This window comes from Tiliqua scincoides, chromosome 11, assembly GCF_035046505.1.
Source record: "Tiliqua scincoides isolate rTilSci1 chromosome 11, rTilSci1.hap2, whole genome shotgun sequence".
NCBI classification, from domain to species: domain Eukaryota; kingdom Metazoa; phylum Chordata; class Lepidosauria; order Squamata; family Scincidae; genus Tiliqua; species Tiliqua scincoides.
In genome coordinates this window covers 2,647,224-2,662,825 of record NC_089831.1, presented here as the reverse complement: position 1 = coordinate 2,662,825, position 15,602 = coordinate 2,647,224, and the positions used below count along the sequence as shown (strand labels likewise).

Genomic DNA, 15,602 nt, shown 5'->3' with positions numbered 1-15,602 from the left:
TACTGGGATGGGGCTCCTCCCTTACAAGAAAAGGCTACAGCATCTACAAAAATGGCACCTGAGAGGGGACATGATTGAGACATACAAAATTATGCAGAGGATGGATAGAGGGATGCTCTTTTCCCTCTCACACAACACCAGAACCAGGGGACATCCACTAAAATTGAGCGTTGGAAGAGTTAGGTCAGACAAAATAAAATATTTCTTTACAGGTTGTGGTGATGACATCTGGCCTAGATGCCTTTAGAAGGGGATTGGACAGACTTAAGTCCATCACAGGTTACAAGCCATGATGGGCATGTGCAACCTCCTGATTTTAGAAATGGGCTATGTCAGAATGCCAGATGCAAGGGAGGGCACCAGGATGCAGGTCTCTTGTTGTCTTGTGTGGTGTGCTCCCTGGAGCACTTGGTGGGCCGCTGTGAGATACAGGAAGCTGGATTAGATGGGCCTATGGCCTGATCCAGTGGGGCTGTTCTTATGTTCTTATGCCTGGAGGGATTGGTGGGGTGGGGGTTCAGGAGTTATTAATTTGAAAAAATGGAAAAAGAGAGGGCTGTGCTTCCTTTCAGCCAAAAACAGTAACAGCAACTTTTGGAAGACATAAGCTGAAGGAGGGCTAAGTTCTATCAATATTTTATCACATTTGTTAATTTTTTTTTTATACACAGCACCCCCAAAATTCTTGATTGCTGCTTACAGGCTGAAATAAAGTCAAACAGACTAATAAAATAAGGGATGGGCCAGAAGTTCTCTAAGGGGCACTTTCAGCCAAATAGGAGAGAGATGAGAAAGAAGGAGGGGGGTACTAAGTCAGCTTTTTCAAAGCCCCTCAGCTTTTTTGCAAAAGCCTGTCTTGCAGTCTCTTTCCCACCCAAAGTCCAGCGCCAAGCCACACTGCCAGCATCAAGCACCCCCCCCCATTCCTGAAAAATGGTCAAACTGGACCCACTCATTTTGCAGCCTCAGCTCAGCTTCAAATAAAACAAAGTCAAAACTATCCCAGATGCTACTGCTCATCTTTACAGTTCCACAGACCTCATACAGCATACTGACTAACATCACAATCTTATGCACAACCCAGAGGCAAATCCCACAGTGGAGCTTACACGCAGGAGAGGACGCTTAGGATTCCAGTTTAAGAGGCTGAGCTGCCTCAGGAGTTCCTTGAATCAGAATTTCATCTCTGTTCCCTAGGTGACCTTTGCTCACTAGGTGACTTGGGCAAGCCCTCCCTCGCAGCCTCAGTCTTCCAAACCTGCATTATGGGGATAATTGGGCAGCACTGTTGCAAGTGCAACATCAAGATCCTCCATGCGAAAGCACTCTGCACATTTAGAAAGCACTATACCAGCTAGTTTCAACCAGCATGTTGGTTTGCTATGAAAGGTCCACAGGTGCTTCACAGGAGTTTGGAGCACAGCAATTGAAAACAGCTGATGAATAGCCAGGTTCTGCGGCTCTGTTTCTAGGGCAACTGTCTGGAGTAATGAATTGCCTGTCCCAAATTGTCAGAGCCAGCAGAGGAACAGACAATTCATTGTTAGAGACAGCCGCCCTAGAAACTGAGCTGAAGAACCTGGAAGTAACGTCACAAAAGGTGAAGAACAAAGAGAAGACTACAGAGAAGAGGTCAGTGCTGTGAGAAGAAAAACATTGACAATCGCTGTGCTACTCACATGCTACACATTCTTCTTTGATGGTGATTGCATGGGCTTGGAACCTGAAGCAACATCTGCCTTAACCCATGTCAACCTGCACATATCCTGCCCTCAGGATACTCCATAGAGGCCTTCCTCTAAGTGCCCTGTCATCCGATGACCAGGGAGAGGGCACTTCCTAGAGGAGCACCCCATCTGCTGACCTCTCTCCCCAGAAGGCTTGTCTGGCACCTCTTTTACTGTTCTGCTAACACCAGGCCAAACCTTTTGAAGCTGCCAGGCCCTTGATCTACTTAATTTTCTGAGGACCGAATTGCTAGATGTAGTTTTTAGAGCACTGACTTTACACAACAGCAAGGACCACATGGGGTTATGACTTGGATCATGACAGTGGTGTAGAGATAGGAGGCATCTAATGTTGCAGCAAGTGACACTTTCTCAGGGTAAAACAGACACTTTGCAAGGTGGGAAAATTTTTTGATTTAAAAAAAGTGACACAGAAGCAAAAGGTCAAAACAACTCTGACCTCCACATCATGATCTTGATCGGAATTGGAGCCCCACACAGCTGCTACTCATTAGTAGAGTCCAGCCACTGTTTACACAATAACACATTTTAACGTCATGTGTGGTTTGGCCCCTTGTGTAATGTTTTTACGCTTTTGTCATTTTCCTGATGTGTGTGTTGTTTTTTTTAAAACACATGTTCTTGTCTTATCCTGTAAGCTGCCCTGGAAACATTTATCTTGAAATCTATATACAGCTTTAGGCAACAAGCCAAACACATTGCGCAGCAGGAAATATAAACAGCCTGGGCAAAAATCTAGTTCAACTAAAATGCAAACCCAAAATCGAGCAGCAATAACAAGTATTAAACCAAATTAAATTGCTGGGCAAATAAAAATCATTTTGTTGGTAGCAAAAGCTTCTATGAGCTGGGGCCAGGCCAATGGGGCTAGGAGGGGGAGTTTGCAGCTGGAGAAGGGATGATGGGACAGGGATGGGCACAGGCTGCATTGAAGACCCATCCTTTGATCACCACCTTCCTGATCTCAGCAAGCCTGGGAAGAGCATCACAAAACAAGCGCCTTACTGCACAGACAGGCACATAAAGGAGTTGGTTGGTGGTCCTGGAGATATCTGCAATTATATTCCCCATACTATTACTATTACTACTATTTTGTATCATGTCTAAAGCCACCTCCCCCAGAGTCCTGTTTCTTGTTATTATCTTGGAACAGCTATCAGGGAGCAGCTTTGGATCTCCTTCGAGGGAGAAAAACAGACAGAAACATGGTAAATAAACATATTGTTTTGCTCATCAGTTGCTTGGAAAGATGATGCATGCATAAGAGGCGGCCGTGGAAGCATGGGACATGATTAGCAAACATTTTTGCCCTAACATTTTGTCACTAGCTACGACAAAGTCTGCCCAGGTAGAGATATTCCACTTGGACTCATTAGGGTGACTTCAGGGCTAGTTCCAGGTTTGAGGGACTCTTGGTAAACTGCCCTCCTGGGAGGGTCCACTTTGATGCCAGGATGGCAAGTAAGAGATCTCTCTCTCTCTCTCTGGAGACTGGGTGGGCAGCCACCATCTTTTGTCTGGCAGGATGTGCGACAAAGCATCCAGAGCATTGTGGGTAAGAAAACAGGGCGGCACCAGTACAGCCACCATGACGAGCTCCAAGCCCAACCCTGGGGTGGGGGGAAGCAGAGGGCCGAAGTGTAGTAAGAGTTAAAGAAGCCTGCCATCGTGAAAGGTGTTCAAGTGTAACTGGCACATGGGCTCCAGAATGGAGCACAGATCTCTATTTTCAGTATTCTTAAATTCCACAGTTAGGAGCAAACTCACATTAGGGTCAAATGTGTCTAATTCCTCAATATGCCTGAATGGGAGGTCTGTTTTGATTATATACTACAGGGAAGGGAGCAAAATTACAGTGAGGTGGGGTAAGGGCTACTTTGCCTCCTTGATCCCAGTCATGGCCCCCTCCTTCCAACAAACTATTTTGGAGCTAAGGAAAAGAAACCCCTCAATTGACTTTGAATTGCAGCTGACCTTTTTTTTTTTTTTTTACGAGTGCAAATACAGAGAAAATTAAGACAAACCAATTTTGAAAATAATGTAAACATGATCTTCTGTCATCAGTCTGCTGACTTTTAATGAACCATTGGGAAGAAACTACATAAACTGGAAAGATGTGGAACAGGCCAATTCCTAGGGAGTTTTACCCTGCTGTGTTTACTGATTACTGGGCTGAGGCATCTCCCTTACGAGAAAAGGCTACAGCGTTTGGGGCTCTTCAGTCTAGAACAGGGCTGTCCAAACATCTTGGCAGGAGGGCCACATCATCTGTCTGACACTGTGTGAAGTGTCACTGACACTGTGGGAAAGAAAGAATTAATTTACCATTTCAAATTTGAATAAGTTTACATAAATGAATATATTAGAGATGGAACTTATATGAATGAATGATGGTCTTGCAATAGCTCAAGGCTTATAAGAGGCCTAGTGCAAAGCAAAGTCGGTCTTTCCTTCACTGTTGCTGCATCTTCACAGACATGAAATAGCAGGCAGTGGAGGGAGCCCTCGGCCCGCAACTCATGCGAGAGGTCTCACAGTTGGCCCTCAAGCTAACAGCAATCGTGTTGGGCCAGTGTGGGCTCCAGCAAGTGTCTAGCGGACTAGAGGCTGATTGGAGACTGGGAGCTCCTTGCGGGCCAGATTGGGAGTCCCTGAGGGCCACATATGGCCCCTGGGCTGGGGTCTGGGCAAAAACCCTGGTCTAGAAAAAAGGTGCCTGAGGGGAGACATTTGAGACATACAAAATAATGAAGGAAATGGATAGGATGGATAGAAGGAATGTTCTTTTCCCTCTTGCACAATACCAGAACCAGGGGACATTCACTAAAATTGAGTGTTGGGAGAGTTAGGACAGCCAAAAGAACATATTTCTTTACCCAGCATGCAATTAGTCGGTGGAACTCCTTGCCATAGGATGTGATGACTGCAACTGGCCTAGATGCCTTTAAAAGGGGATTAGACAGATTGGATTAGACAGGGGATTAGACATATTTCTTTAGCCAGCATGCAATTAGTCGGTGGAACTCCTTGCCATAGGATGTGATAACTGCGACTGGCCTAGATGCCTTTAAAAGGGGATTAGACAGATTGACGGAGGAAAAGTCCATCACAGGTTACAAGCCGTGGCAGGAACGTGGAACTTCCTGATTTTAGAAGCAAGCTACTTCAGAATGCCAGATGCAAGGGAGTGAGGTCCCTTATGGTCTTCTGTGCTCCACTGCAGGAGCACACTGGTGGCCACTGTGAGATACAGGAAGATGGACTAGATGCGCCTTTGGCCTGATCCAACGGGGCTCTTTTTATGTACACAAGACTCTGCACAATCTCCATATGCAAATATCAGAGAAATCCAGAGAAAATATTACGCTGTCAGTATGTTACTTCGTCTTGATTTAATGAAATCTCTTCCACTGGAAATCAGCACAGCCCAATGCTGATTTTTTTCACATTTAGTGCCATTATCTTAGACCAGTGATTTTCTACGTTTCTCTTCTCATGGCACACTGATCTCTATGGTCTTTGCCTCTTGTAGTGACACTTCCAGCTCCCAGGAGACTCATTCAGGTTCTGTGGCTGTTTCTAGGGTAACTGTCAGTAGTAATGAATTGGCAGTGCCAGCAGAGGAAGAGGGACAGCCAATTCATTTCTGCAGACAGTTGCCCTAGAAACAGAGTTGCAGAACCTGGAAGCGGTTTTCAGGTATTTTCAACTGCTGTGCTCCAAACTCCTACGGCACACCTGCAGACCTTTCATCACACACTGGTTGAAAAGTCACTCTCCTGTTCTGTTTGGGGGGAAAGAGCCTGTGTGCTGATGGGCTTCTTGCAGAGCCAGGTACTTGGTGCCACTGAAACATTGACCTGCAACACTGCGTTAGGTGCATGGGACCCTATGAAAGCAGCACAAAAGCACATGCAAGGACATGCACATGCCACAGTCAGCAAGGTCAGAAATGTGACACCACAAATCCTCCTGCATTGACACACTGGATGGGCAAAACATTGTTGGGGGGGGGAGCTGAAGTAGCAAAAGTGACTGACCCCACTCATGATGGGATTTGATTCTTTCAGTCGCTCTTAAATCACTGCCCTGCTTTGAATCGAGTTTCTGTTTAGAGATGGCAGGAAACAGAGGCAGGCATCTACGTAGGCGCGCCCATCCCCTTAAGATTTGGAGATTTACGTACGTCATTCACTCCACATGTCACGAGTGTTCGTGTCTAGATTATAAGCCCCCAGATGCTGCCAAGGCCTGAACCTGGGATCTTCTGCCTGCAGAGCAAGTGCTCTGCAAACTGTATACTCGCACTTCTTCATTTTCCTTCATAATTTAATTTTTGTAAGCTAAAGGTTCATACATTGTCCTGCATGCAGGAGAGGACTTCAGTCCCAACCTGCCTCCACACCCTTTCCTTGTTCTTTCTGTCTCAAGAGCTTGCCAAAAATGTCAAGATTTTAAAAGTTGCGTCTCAGAAGCAGGCACACTTTTGCAAAAATATACCAAGTTTGCGTCACACTCTGGTACTAGAAGAACTGGGAGGCTACCTTTGGCATACTAGTTATTGATTTTAGAGACTAGACTGAAGGTGCCCATCGTGGTTCTGTCTCTGAAGCGAAGGAGATCTGGGCAGGGATCTAGATGGGAGACTTGCTATGTGGTTAGCTGTTGCACCTGGTTAAATAGGTGAAGATGGCCCATTCAGGAGGCCACCAACTTAAAATAGGTGCCATCATCTTGGTTTCTGATGTTCACCAGTGGGCCGGGTCCCAACACCAAGGGAGAACGTTCCCAGAGACTTCTATGCAGGGGACTCTGGGACATTTTCTCAGAACACCAGAACCAGGAGACACCCACTAACATTGAGTGGTGAGCCAGAACAGGCAAAAGGATTTTTTTATTTTACCCAGCATGTGATTAATCTGTGGAACTCCTTGCCACAGGGTGTGGTGATGACACCTGGCCTGGATGCCTTTATAAAGATTGAACAGGTTTGTGGAAGAAAATTCCATCATCGATTCCAAGCCACAATTGGTACATGCAAACCTTCTGGTTTTAGAAGCAGGGTAGCTCTCAGTGCCCGAATGGCAACAGGATACAGATCGCTTCTTGTCTCAGGTGCTCCCTGAGGCATCTGGTGGGCCACTGTGAGATACAGGAAGCTGGAGCAGAAGGGCCTCTGGCCTGATCCAGGAGGGCTGTTATTTTATCATTTCCCTCTAACATCAACAGCTGGGCCTTCCTTCTCCTCCCCCTAAACACTTGAAGTGGCTTCATTTAAGCTCCCCCCACCAAAACGGCTAGTCTTGCTCAGGAAACCAGATGTTCCCTACTCCAAGTTCCTTCCTTCTCCTACTGGATTAGTCATTTCCCCCGGCTCATTTCCAGCTCAAGGAAACAAAAGAAGACCATACAAATCCACCTGGTTTTGGGAAGCAGCCTCCTCCTCCTCTCACATCTTACCTGGGGCTTGAGGTCCTCCTCAACTTTGTAGTAGTACAGATGCTGCCCTTTCAACACAAAGTACCTCTGCTGCCAGTTCTTGACAATTGAGCGCTGCTTCTTCAGCCAGCCTGTCTTCAGGGGCCGCTCCAGTGGGTCGGGGGCCTGAGAGGCATTGCAAGAGCCCTTTGGGTCGACGGTCATCATGCTCTGGGAGCGGACTGGGGAAAGAAGGGAAAAAATCACAATCCTAGCAGAAGGGTGGAGAATCCTGAAGCAAAGCAAGAGTCTAAAGGGGTGTCCGGTGCAAAAGCAGCTCTGGCTGAGGAATGTCTCCCAGAGGCCCCAGCCAGGATATCTTTCCAAGACTGAGCAAAAAACTGAAACTCAAAATGAGGTGAAATTGTGAATGCAAAGGCTGGGCCCACAGCTGTGGCAAGGAGCTCTCTGAAAGGAAGCCACCGCTGTTATATGTTCAAATGGACTTCCTTTTTCCTGCGTGGGCGTCACTCTTCACAAGTGAGAAAAGAAACCAAAATAGCCCCAAAGGGCATAATTTTTTTTTGTTTCATGTTATTATTAAATGTGTTGAAGAATATGGGCAGAGTGGACCTCCCTTCGCTTTGGCAAGACCCCCATAATTAAGAAACAGACCATCTTCATGACTCAATAATAGTGATTTTTATCACTACAATAGAATCACTTCACCCCATAAAGTTTAAAAATCATCAGGGGTCGGAGGTTCCCATTTTAAGAGAAGATCATGAAAATCTGCTTTAACTCTTGCATTTCGGTCCTATGTTTCCTACAAGGAGCTCAGGCAAGAACATATGACTCTCTGCTCCCCATCTTTGTTTTCACAACCACCCTGCAAGGTAGGTTAGGCCAAGAGATAGGGACTGGCTCACAGTCAACCAATGAGCTTTAAGGCTAAGTGGAAATTTGAATTCCATGCTAGCCTGACATTCTAAGCAGAGGAGTCACTAGGGTCTGCCAGAGCTCACTGCGTCACCCCATGATGGACATCCTTCTATAACAGACCATACAGAATTACAGTATCATAAGTGCAGCCTAAAGGCAGTGGCACCATTAGGGTTGGTGTAAGCCCATTCACTTTATTTATTTAAATACAGGTCACCCAACAAATCAATCACTAACCAAAAACCAGTGGCCAACTTGATGACACTCACACTACTGAATAAGAGTTCTAGAATTAGCTCTGATACATGAAAATGAGAGCTGACTCCCACTAACACCTGATTGGTTCCCTGCATACCTCATTGGCTCTTGGAACAACCAGTCTCACTGGTCAGTTCTGAGTGAAGGAAATCCACTTTTTGTTACCTAAGGCAGTTATGTTTTCCTTTTCTGGTTATTTGGTTATAATAACGTTTGACAGAATACAGATATTTCAATATGGCTTGTTTCATTGCATTCTGGATTAAATCACCCATCAAATGATATATAAGATGATGGTATTATTCCAAGTTTTTCACAATTTTGGCAGGTAGTGGTGTCAGGAACACGCCCAAGGATGTCACCTGTGTGGTCCGCACCCCCCACACCTCCTAGTGATGCCACTGATTTTAACCATAACACCACACTAGCTCTCTTGAACTGGCTGTTATTCTGCTTGCAGAATCCAACTGAGGCATCTCCCATCAGTTTGCTAGCAAAGCAACCAGGAGTCTCAGAGTCCCTGGAATTGCAACTCCCTAGGAATTAGAACCCCAACAAAAGTATTTACTTACTCTTCTACCCAAGATCCCTTAATGGAAGGTGTGGTGCATAAAGCCAAGACTTAATAGGAGCTGTGCCACTGAGTTAAAAACAGCTCCGCCTTAAAGTTTCTGTTGCAAATTTGAGCTTTTGCAAACTGGTAGAATGCCACAGTGATCCAACACCACATTAGCAGAAATGAAACTGATTTGAGAGCCAGCATGGCTCAGACTAAGGCTGCAGTCCTATACATTTACCCGAGAGTAAGCTCCACTGAACACAGCGAGACTTGCTTCTGAATAAATACATACAGGTTTGTGTTGCAAGACACTGAGATATGAATTAGGACCATTTCAGTCTGAATGAGAACTTCTGCCATGAGCCCACAAGGGGCCTCTCTGATCAAGCCTTATTCCACCTCCCATCTGTAAAGTACTGCAAAGAAACAACAATGGCCTCCTTTACAGGGTTGTTGTAAGCTTGCAACCAGATAACGAACACCCAAAAGTGCTTTAATATGTATTGTATTGGCAACCTTCAGTCTCGAAAGACTATGGTATCGCGCTCTGAAAGGTGGTTCTGGCACAGCGTCTAGTGTGGCTGAAAAGGCCAATCCGGGAGTGACAATCCCTTCCACACCGGGAGCAAGTGCAGTCTGTCCCTGGTCTGTCTCCCTGGCTATGGGCCTTCCTTCTTTGCCTCTTTGCCTCAGTCTGTTGGCCAAGTGTCTCTTCAAACTGGGAAAGGCCATGCTGCACAGCCTGCCTCCAAGCGGGCCGCTCATTAAATGCATTGTATTTGTGGTTAAGCACCCCCTGCTGGCTGGCTGTCGACCAGGCCATAGGGAAAGGAGAGGATGTGAGCAGAACAGCATTTGGTTTTACAATCGCTTTTGTTTTCTCCTGCTATAGACTGTGCAGCAAGCTTGAGCATAAGGCTCATTTCCCACAGCATGGTTCTCATTCACTGGCACACACCTGCACCATCACCCCTACAGCCAGCTGTTCCAATGTCGGAAGGATGTGCACCCAGGTCTACTAGACCAGGGATGTCAAATTTTTCCATATAGTGAGCCAAACAGGATTCATGGCACCTGCCAAGGGCCAGGAGTGAAGTGACGTCTTTAAGCAGATGATGGCCAGGAATAAGCACTTTGTCCTCGGTAGGAACTGATAAGCTGCAAGTGACAGAAGAGAAAGTGCGCAGATCTTGATCATATTTTCAAGATATGGGAGAGCCCATCACATCGGGGCACCCTTTCAGCAGCACCGCTTCTGCTGCCGCACCACTTTGCAGCTCAGCTGCTGAGAGGTGGTCTGCAAAGTGGCACCTTGGTGCCTGCTGAAAGGACAGTGCAGGGAGAGCCCAATTATCACCGGGGGGTGGGGTGGGGTGGATAAAGAACTTCCAGGGGGCAAATCTGGCCCCTGGGCTTCATGTTTGTGACACCCCTGCACTAGACAGTAAGAAGCAAGCAGGCTAAACTGATGTTGGGAATCCTCTAGAGTGAACACATTGCGCCAGGGCCGGCCAAATCCACCAAGCTTAGCAAGGTGGTCACCTCAAGCAATGGATTGGGAGGGAACACCAGCCTCTGCTCAGGTGCCTGTCTCCACTTCTTCCCTGCATTTGAACAGGAAGGAGAGTAAAATGTCGGATTAGAGCACTTGTCTCCTCGAGACTTCCTCTTCTGCTCCATTCCCTCTTTTTCTATGAATCCAGGGAGGAGGACCAGCAGTGGACACAGTACTGACGGGGGAGGGGGCAAGTATTTGGTGCACTGCTACAAGAGCTGGGAGGTCGTGGGTCAGGCCTGCACAGGAGGTGGACAGCAATGCCAGTGGTGTAACTGGAGGGGGGGCAGAGCAGCTAGCATGGCAGGGAGGCTCAGTGGGGCAGGCAAGTGGCCCCTCCCTTTGGAGCCATTCCTGGCAGGGGGGAGCAAAATGGAGCTGTACGGCTCTGTTTTGCTCCCCCCACCGGGAATGTCTTGCCCACCCCTCTGAGCCTCCCTGCCAGGCTAGCTCTGCCCCCCTCCTCAGCTACACCACCGCACAATGTCCCTTCCATTGCCCCGCCTTGACCCATATTCATATTTTCCATTTACTGCGCTAGCCACAGGGAGCACTTCTGCTAATCACGGCAGGCAGGCAGGATATACAGGCTGCCTCCTTTCATGTTTCTTTGCTTTTACGGCTCATTTCCTTTGTCATTATTAGCAGTCTGGCTTTCGGGACTGACTTGCAAAACTTAGAGAGAAAAAAAGAGGGCACCACCACAAGCCAACAAGAGCTTGCAGAATGGGAGCTAAACTGCGGCACAGTTATGAGCTGCTGCCTGCATGCCCAACTTGGGAGCGACGGTGGGTCTTGGCTGCTGTTCATGTGCTGGACTAGAGTGCTGGTCAGATCCCACAAAACAACGCACACATGACTGCAGAATGGAGTCTCCAGCTCTTCAGCAACCCATGAATTTTAACTGTGTAACACACACCCTGGCTAGCAGTCATCTTCTGAGTGAAACTCACACCTCCCTGACCCATGCAGCTAGTCCAGGGACACACTGGTGGATCCAGAGATCCCAGTAAAGACCAAAGCAGTGGTGTAGCTAAGGTATCTGGCATCCAGGGGCACAAAATTTTTTAACACCCCCATATCATTCCTTCCAGATTTTTAAACACCTCTTTGTGACATCTTAAGAGGCCTCTGTGGGTGTCTTAGAGGTCTCTGAAAGGCACTTCTGGTTTTTTGCAAAAACCTCAAGGCATGGTACCCAGGGCAATGTACGCCCCTGCCCCCCGTTAGCTAGCTATGCCACTGGACAAAAAGTGACCATCAGCTGGAAAAGAAGTCAAATAGAAAAGCACCCATACTGCAATTACCACTGCAGGATCTGGCTTCCTTCTTTCTTCATTGGCTCCTTCATTGGCTTCATACTATCCTCAGTCAGTAAGATCTCACAACAGACAGAACTTCTGCCTGAACCATTTAGTCCTCACTTCCAGCCAAAATGAAGCCCAAGTCCATACAAGTCCCTAGTTGTCTTCTGTGCCTTTAAAATGAGTGCAGCAAGCCTCATGGCAAAGGCCAATGTTACAAAATGATGCACAACACAGAGAAGGTGGGCACGGATACATTTTGCTCCCTCTCTGTTAGCGCTAGAAGGGGGTCTCCAAGTGATTGGCAGAAGATGCATGGCAAAGGAACTTCATAGAACATCAGGGATGGAGGCCGGGGGAGCAGTCTACAGCAAGAACCCTGATGCCATCAGCAGACGCTCAGGGGTTGCCTTTTTTCCAGGAGACCTCAGAAACATAGAACTGGAAGGGATCTGCACGATTCCCAAGTCCAACCCCTGCTGATGCAGGCTGCCCACAGCAACAAGATCCATGACAGATGGCTACCCAGCCTCTGCTGAAAGACCTCTGACATTGGAGTCTACCTCAGCCAAGCAGGCTCAGCTTCCATCAGGCTCAGCAGGAGGCCAGCTAAAAAAATTGGATAGGGGCACCTGGTTACTCCTAGACCCCATCTCACCCAACAGCTGCTTAAAGGGACAGCATGTAGTTCATATTATAATCTAGGATTGTACACAGCAGGACTGACTTTTGAGTAAACATATTGGCTAGCACTCTAATGCACGTTTTTTATTTGTTTGGGACTTTTAAAAAATATTTTTAAATGGAATGTTTTTTAAATGTAATACAACTTTTTAAAACTGTTGCACCCACACTAAGAATTTCAGATGAAATAAGCTAGATCAGGGGCCAACAATCTTTTTGGACAAAGGGACCAGACATTTGTTGATGTTATCACCAAACTTCCTGCAGCCAGCTGCGTGGAGCTCATGTTGAGAGGTGCTGCCTCCTACCCAATTTACCATGAGCTGGACAGGGTATGGCAGAGCCACCTGCCCAGGTGTGCAGTCCCTGCGCCACTGTGCAGCAAATTGGGCGAGAGGCTTCACCTCCGAAGCAGAGCTTCACATGGGCCTGATGCTGCCTGCGGGCTGAAGGTTGCTGACTCATGAACTAGATCTTTACCATGAAGTACAATAAGTTTCATAATAGAGAAAATAAATTAGGAGAAACAAAACACTTTAATGGAAAAACGTTAAATTGATATTTTTGTACCATGTAATGGGGCTTGGCTACGGGGGAGTCACAACTTCAAAATTCTGCACTTCAAAATTGACCACCACACCACTGAAACACAGCCCAAATGTATGGAATTACCTGCCAAAAAATGTCACGATGGCCACCAGCTTATGTGGATTTAAAAAGAGATTAGACAAAATTGAGGGAGGAAGAGAAGGGGGGGTGTCTATCAATGGTTACTATTAGCCATGGGAAGGACCTCAGTGCTCAGAGGATAGTGAATAGCAGATGCTGGGGAGAAATTGTTGGAAGGGGGGCTCTTCCCTTCCTGGAAACCATGATGGTGAACTAGACAGGCCCTGTCTGGTCTTCCTCTGCAGGGCTACTTTTAAGTATTTATGACTGTTTTGGGTTGCAACCGTGTGCGGTTTTGTGTGGCTTTGTAGACCAGAAGGTAGCCTGCTTCCTGCCCTATCACAGCTAAAGCACAGCCTCCAAAAAGTAAATCAAACCCGACTCTCACCTGCATCTTGATTGGTCTCCCCCTTCCAGACAGACCAAAATCCCCCAGGGTTTGAACAAGCAGCAGAGCCAAAAGCAGGTGGGTGCAGAACTGAGAAGTTGACTGAAGAATCAGTACACAAGGTCACCCTGGGGAGGGGAGTTTCCCCAAATGTCACAACTGAAGAGGAGAGCAACAGAGCTGCAAGGGGAATGATGGAGCACGTCTGAAGGTCACAAGAGAGGAACAGAGCCAAGAGGTTGCACTGCCCACCCGACGGCAAAATCAAATCAGTAGCCCCACGACAGCGGGCAAAAAAATTCTGCTTCATCCCCCCTTTTGCAGAAAAATGAAGTTTTGAGGACTCCCAGTTCTGCACCAGGCAGTAAACTGTGCACAAGGGCCCACAGGCAAATGCACTGAGCATAAAACTGACATGGATGAAATAATAAACTATGGTACAAACTACAAAGATTTGAACACGGATCCCATTTGAGGCAGGCCCTAAAGCAGCCAGCATGGAAGGTGAGCTAAGTCGGAGGTTTTGCCACAACAGTTCAAGTGGGGCCACCGCTTTGAGGGGCGGGTTTCACTTCTGCAGAAAGCCCCACTCCGGAGGAAAAGGGTGGAGGTGGTAGCAGCAGCAGCAGCAGCAAGGAAGAGATCGCCCTACCTATTTTGGACATGTCCATTTTCAGGCCGAAATCCCAGCCCCGGGGGAGCTTGAGCGACATCCTGAGCTCTTCGTAGCCAAACCGGGACAGCGGATCTTATTCACCTTCACAGATCATGTGCTTGTCTTTTCTAATTTCCTTTCGGGCTCACTTGAAAGAGAGAGAGTGAGAAAGAAAGAAAATGAGCCTTCGATTGAAGTTGGTTTGCCAATGACTTCCTCCTGCCTGCTGCTCTGTGAGGAACCCCAGTGCAGTACTTCCCCTCCTGGGCTTTTTTTGCTTTTGCCATCATAGCAATGCAGGGTTGTTTTTCCCCTTTCTCGTTTACTTTCCAGATGCAGAGGCCTCTCCGTTCCTGTGCAGCCCCAAGGACTTTGGAGAACTTTGGAGGCCTTGGGCCTCAGCTGCAATTCCATCGAGGCCCCCGAGTTCCATCCCAGAGCACAACAGCAAAGACAGAACACTGGGTTTGCTGTTACACTGCGAGGTGCTGGCGTCTCCATGCCTTTGAGGAAGTAGGCCTTGCCTGCACTTGTGGACGCACTAAGAAAACAAAGACACAGACTTGTGAGGAGTTTTAGCTGTTCGTTTATTCCCAGCCCATGATATTGGAATAGGACTAGAGGCAGGGAATCAGGTCGCTTGCTCCAGCTTTCATCAAAGGAACTCCTTTGAGCTGCAGCCCCCTTCCCCTCTAAATCACGGAAGCAAGTGACAGGAGCTGCAGTATTGTCTTCAGACCCAACTCTCAGCCAAATTACGAGGTGAGCAGCCCAAGAGAGCTCTCTGACCCACTACCAGGTCCTCTGGTGCTTGCTGAGCTGTCCCCACAACGATGCTTTCTATTTACAGAATAATGCTTGTGGATTCAGTGTGCCTGCCTCACCAGTCTCTCCCCTTCTGTGATTGGGAGGGAGGACTTGGCCACTAACCCCCATTCCCCATCTCTCTGAGGATGTACTATTAAGATTAATTCAAAATTTGCTATTGGGTCTGCAATTAAGTCATTCTGAAACAGACTGATGAAAGAAAAACCCACTGAAGACAATTTTATGTATCAGTTCAGTTCTGAACTGATCGTTGCTGGAAAAAGAATCTTGGAAGAGACATTCCTTTGTATGCAGGAAGGAGGGTAGAATGCCTCTTTGAAAAGCAGCCTGCAGTTTTTGTAAGCATTTTAATTACAAATAAAATGTTTCCAGTGTTATTCCTTGTTAGCTGGGGGCACTTTTTTTTTAATAAACCAAAAGTTTTTTAAAACAATGTTGGAACCCTATAGAAAACCACTGTAGGTGTTTCTGTGTACCTGTGTCATTATCCTCCACCTCCCAACCCCATCCTGGGGTGTGTGAATCACAATCATGTAACACAGGTGTTGGAATACTTCCAAGTTTACAGAATCTACTAAGCCTTTCCCAAAGATC

At 47.1% G+C, this 15,602-nt stretch overlaps 1 protein-coding gene across 1 annotated transcript in view; it reads right to left on the bottom strand.

The window, feature by feature from the left end:
* Positions 1-14,364, bottom strand: part of ARHGAP25 (Rho GTPase activating protein 25) — a 39,657-nt gene extending 25,293 nt beyond the window's left edge. Inside the window, exons 1-2 of the mRNA XM_066639368.1 lie at positions 14,178-14,364; positions 7,209-7,408 (exon numbers count right to left, since the gene is read on the bottom strand). Of these exons, the coding sequence (XP_066495465.1) occupies positions 7,209-7,408; positions 14,178-14,238 (261 nt within the window). The 5' untranslated portion in view covers positions 14,239-14,364. The remainder of the gene's footprint in view (positions 1-7,208; positions 7,409-14,177) is intronic.
* Positions 14,365-15,602: the final 1,238 nt, after the last annotated feature.